This window comes from Sitophilus oryzae, unplaced genomic scaffold (assembly GCF_002938485.1).
Source record: "Sitophilus oryzae breed Bouriz unplaced genomic scaffold, Soryzae_2.0 scaffold_1931_pilon_pilon, whole genome shotgun sequence".
NCBI classification, from domain to species: Eukaryota; Metazoa; Arthropoda; class Insecta; order Coleoptera; family Curculionidae; genus Sitophilus; species Sitophilus oryzae.
In genome coordinates this window covers 323129-328319 of record NW_022146648.1, presented here as the reverse complement: position 1 = coordinate 328319, position 5191 = coordinate 323129, and the positions used below count along the sequence as shown (strand labels likewise).

At 37.3% G+C, this 5191-nt stretch overlaps 2 protein-coding genes across 2 annotated transcripts; both read left to right on the top strand.

Annotated features, from left to right (window-relative positions):
* Nucleotides 1-508: 508 nt before the first annotated feature.
* Nucleotides 509-1258, top strand: LOC115883519 (craniofacial development protein 2-like). Its single transcript, XM_030901888.1, has one exon. It carries the CDS (start codon nucleotides 509-511, stop codon nucleotides 1256-1258), a length of 750 nt encoding a protein of 249 aa, XP_030757748.1.
* A 1105-nt stretch (nucleotides 1259-2363) lies between these two features.
* Nucleotides 2364-4556, top strand: LOC115883518. Its single transcript, XM_030901887.1, has 2 exons — nucleotides 2364-2667; nucleotides 4435-4556. Exons 1-2 carry the CDS (start codon nucleotides 2364-2366, stop codon nucleotides 4554-4556), a joined length of 426 nt encoding a protein of 141 aa, XP_030757747.1.
* Nucleotides 4557-5191: the final 635 nt, after the last annotated feature.

Sequence of the window (5191 nt, the reverse complement as noted above, 5' to 3'; positions counted from 1 at the left end):
AAGTCGAGATCAGAAGCAGAATTGAACAAGCTCCGATCAACTTTTCTTAAACTTAAAAAATTCCTAACGAATAATGATCTCAGCTTTCAACTCAGATATAGAATGGTTAAATGTTATGTCTGGTCCGTCTTGTTGTATGGTGTCGAAGCCTGGACTCTTAAAGTAACCTCGATAAACAGACTGGAGGGATTTGAAATGTGGACTATTAGAAGAATGTTTAGAATCCCTTGGACAGACCTGGTAAGAAATGAAGAAGTCCTTGGAAAAGCCGGTCTGACTAGCCGTGAACTATTCGACGCCATTAAGAAAAGAAATACGTCTTATTTGGGACACATCCTGCGTGGTCCTCGTTATGAATTCCAACGTCTTATCCTACAAGGAAAAATCGAAGGAAAAAGGGGAATAGGAAGAAAAAAACTTTCATGGCTCAGGAACATTCGACAATGGACGGGAATACATGACTTTATGTCTCTCCAAAATGCTTCTTTAAATAGAGAAATCTGACAGGATGCAAATGGACGGTCGCCTACGCAGGAATCTGCTTGGCACTTTAAGAAGAAGAATCAACCCAACTCATCGATATGGCGTTGCGATAATTGTGTGCAAATCCATTGGTCGTTCGGTGGCTGGTTTCTTGCCTTTGTCCGGACGTGTAATGCTTATCAAATTAGACGCTAAACCATTTCCACTAAATATTATACAAGTCTATGCTCCAACAGCTGATAAAAGCGATGACGAAATAGCAAATTTCTACAAAGAGCTTGAAGTAGCATGGAATCACACCAAGAACCATGAAGTCACCGTTATAATGGGTGATTTTAATGCTAAAGTTGGGCAAGGGGAGGTGGAGAAATGTGGCGGAAAGTTCGGATTGGGAGTGAGAAATGAACGGGGGGGTAGACTGGTGGAGTTTTGGCAGAATAAAAGCCTTGTTGTCAGCAATACATTTTTTAAACTGCCAAAGCGTAGGCTGTGGACATGGAAGTCACCGGCGCATAACCAGGATAATATCATACGTAACCAGATAGACTTTATTTTGATTAACGACAGATTCAAAAACTGTGTTAAATCTGCTAAAACATATCCAGGAGCCGATGTCAATTCTGACCATAACCCAGTAGTCGCCAGTATAGAAATCACGTTTAAAAAGCTTAAAAAACCCAGCAAAAAACAGAGGCTTGACTTGAAAAAGCTTGAAAATGCTGATGTTCCTCAACAAACACAGACAGAAATAAATGACAACTTAAAAGGTATCTAAACTTTGCAAGACACTTCTAATGAATGATGAAATCTTGGATTTAATGGATAAAAGGGCGAAATAACAAAAACAATGCCGCTAAATATAAAGAAATACAGAACATGATGGAAGATCAGACAGGCCAAAGAAGACTGGGTCCGTAGAGAGTGTGAAGCCATTGAGGAGTATGAGAAAAAGTATGATAGCTTTAACTTGCACAAAAAGATCAAAGAACTCACTGGAATGGCGAAACATAAACAACCGACAGTAATAATGGATAAAAATGGTACTTTAACCATTGATATTAAACAACAGCTGCTTCGTTGGTCTGAATATATAAAAGACCTTTTTTACGATAATCGTCCGGACATGGTGCCCAGTTTCTCAGAAGCCAAAGGTCCTACCATTTTGCGAGAAGAAGTATTACACGCAACTTAACAGATCGAGAGTGGTAAAGCAAATGGTCCTGATGAACTTCCAATCGAGCTTCTCAAACTTATAGATGATGAAGCCATTGAAATTTTGGTTAATCTGTTTAATGTTATATAAACTACGGGCATTATACCAAAGGACTGGTTAATGTTTAGTTTTGTACCGTTGCCCAAGAAACCCAAAGCCAAAGAATGTTCCGACCATCGAACAATTGCCTTGATGAGTCACACACTGAAAGTGTTTTTGAGAATTATTTATAATAGAATTGTTGCTAAGGTGGACTCAGAAATCAGTAATAACCAAGTAGGGTTTAGAAGAGGCATGGGTACGAGAGAGGCTCTGTTTAGCATGTGTTAGCACAGATGTGTATTGATATGAATCAGGACCTGTATGTGTGTTTTATAGATTTTGAGAAGGCTTTTGATAAAGTTCAACATCATTGACTAATTGAAATACTTAAAGGCATGAATATCAATAGCCAAGAATCAGGATAATAGCAAATCTTTATTGGGGACAAACAGCGAAGGTTATAGTGGACGACCAACTTTCTGGTGAAGTAAAGATTCTGAGCGGCGTTCGTTAAGGATGTATACTTTCTCCGCTATTGTTTAATATATATAGCGAATCAATTTTTCGGGAGGCCTTGACTAGTAGAAAGGAGGGCATCACTATTAATGGGCAGGTCTTATATAATATGCGGTTCGCCGACGATACCGTCCTTATAGCAGACAACGTGGAGGGTCTGCAAACACTTCTACAAAGACTAAACAACACGTGTAGAGTCTATGGCCTGAAAATGAACCCTAAGAAAACTAAATTTATGATCATCACTAAGAGAGAAGATGTCCAAGCCAATGTTCTAATAGATGATACACCTATGGAGAGAGTACAACAATATAAATATCAAGGCAGTTGGTTGACCGAAAACTTGGATCAATCAGCAGAAATAAAAGCTCGAATAGAAGGAGCTAGAGCAGCCTTCGTAAAACTCAAAAAATGTATCTGCAGTGGAAACATCAACTTAAAGCTTAGATTAAGAATGCTAAGGGGTTACATATTTGCAACTCTACTCTATGGTTCAGAGGCTTGGAATTAAAAAATTAAAAAAGCCGAAATGGAGAAGCTTGAGGCATTCGAAAGATGGTCTTATCGGCGTATGCTGAGGATTGCATGGACTGACAAGGTTACAAATGTAGAACTGCGACGCAGAATTCAGAAGGACGAAAAGGTGATTAACACCCTTAAAAAGAGAAAACTTGAGTATTTTGGACACATAATGAGAGGACCTAAATATGCCCTGCTGCAGAACATAATAGAAGGAAAGATAAAGGGCAGAAGGAGCCAAGGAAGAAGAAGAACATCATGGCTCAAGAATTTGAGAGAATGGTTTGGAATGACTTCAAACCAGTTATTCAGAGCAGCCGTTAACAAAGTTAGAATTACCATGATGATTTCCAACCTCCATTAGGAGATGGAACCCGAAGAAGAAGAAGAACTGTGCCTGAAGGGCCGTATGTGACTTTTTAGTTAACAGATGTATTTTCATGTCACCTAATAAATCCTCTACAGAAGCGTAATTTAACTTTAGCCTTAGCCTTTGAAAGCCGTGTTTTTAGAACAAATTTAATTAATGTAGATTTACTATCATTATCAATCATAGTTTCGTAAAATTCGATTGCTTCTATTAGCTTAAGCGTAATATCCTCCGAGTCATTCATGACAAGTAAGAGACTTGCAGCTATTTTTAAATCAAATGAAGGCATTTTTGACACTAAAATTCCAGTACTCTCGCTTTCAATATTTAAAATTTCGCTTTATATTTTATTAATTTTTTTCAACAGTTTCCAAGTTTTTCAACAATATCCGACTGAGATATTTCAGAGTTTTCAATTTTTTCATTAACAGCGGAAATTTCTTTCTTTAATTGCGCAAAAATAAATTTAGCCTCCTTTATTCTATCTTTAGATAACTTATTTTTTCGTCGCTCGTAGCTTGACTTTACTAGGTGATTGCTAATACTTGTTAAATTAATGAAAATTTCGTGTATTTTATCTCCCTTTAATTTTACGAACTAAAATTTTATCTACTTGCTCAGGGCCGTATCTGAGGGGGTGTTTTGGGGGTTCATTTACACGATCTGGCGCTGCTATAGCGGTCGCTAAGAACAACGGCAAACAAAAACAGAAATAATGTTCTCTTGTCAAAGTTAGAATCTTCAAAAATCATAATAATCTTTCAAAATCTAAACCGGTCTGATTAAAGAAAGTCCGAAAAGTGTTTATAGGGTCCATTTTCAAAGTAATTATTGCTATCTTGTGAGTTTAATTCAAGTTTTATTTACTCCAACTGGTGATAATTGTGAAAAAGTGGCATCAAAAACTTAAAAAGCTGTGCTGTAAAGTGTGAACTGCAAAAACCATCGTGGATCGTGGCATAACGTCGGTTTCCAATGTTTCATAGGTATTTCACACATGCGTCCTTATATAAAATAAAGTTTCTTGTATGCAACACACTGTATTTTATTTATAAAATTAAACGAAAATAATAATAAATTTGAATAAACAATATTTGGCGATATAATTCCGGAAAAAGCCGAACCGCTCCGAAATTTTCAAAAGTTTTGGGTCGCAACCGTTGCAAGAATAGCGCCAAATAGTGTTTACATTGTCCTTATGGGCACATTCCAATCTAAACTTGTTTCATTTATCTATGGTGGTTTTGCTGGTCATTAACATGATTAACGTTTGTCATTGTTCTGCTATTAGACAAAGAATTCTTGGACTATGACACTTTAGCGGCAGAACTAGACTTGTGGCGGCAAAAATGGAAGCAACTACCTGCAGTCGACCGACCTAAAAATGCAATCGAAACGATAATCGGAGTGTAACCAGTGTATATTTCCAAATATATACATTTAATTAATGATCCTAGCAACTCTACCAGTGTCAACAGCTACACCAGAAAGGTCTTTTTCAACCCTAATGCAGCAACCACACATGCGGAGTTCGGCGACTCGATCGGCGACGAGAACAAGCGCTTGTCTCTATGTTGCTGCTATCAGAGCCAGCATGTGTGGATGGAAAGGCGAAGTCCGATCACGAGCGTTCGGTAGTTGACGAGCGCTCGGAGTTCGCTAAATGCCGCATGTGCGGTTGCGGCATAAGACGATTGAAGGACTTCCTACGTAACTCTACAGGTCAGGAGCGATTGACAGGACTTGCTCTATTAAGCATACATAGAGAAATAAATATCGATATCGAAGAGGTAGTCAACCTTTTTTTCAGGGAAAAGACCAGTTTATCCTTTAAGATTAATAATTTTTACCTGTTACTTTTTTAAAATTTTATTTTCAATTAAGATTTGAGTGTAGCCCAAAGCGATTTTTCTGTACTTGCTTATTGGGTCCATATTTTTAAATAAATAAGATAAAACAAATCATCGTACATTAACTATGATTAACAATTAAAACACAAAAAAATATGACTTAACTTACACGCATTGTCCATAACTTTAATTCTAATT

Coding starts and splice junctions, on each gene's coding strand:
- LOC115883519 (XM_030901888.1), top strand. CDS start 509: ATGCAAATGGACGGTCGCCTACGCAGGAATCTGCTTGGCACTTTAAGA.
- LOC115883518 (XM_030901887.1), top strand. CDS start 2,364: ATGCGGTTCGCCGACGATACCGTCCTTATAGCAGACAACGTGGAGGGT. Junction 2,668..4,434: donor CTTCGTAAAACTCAAAAAAT/GTATCTGCAGTG, acceptor TTCTGCTATTAG/ACAAAGAATTCTTGGACTAT.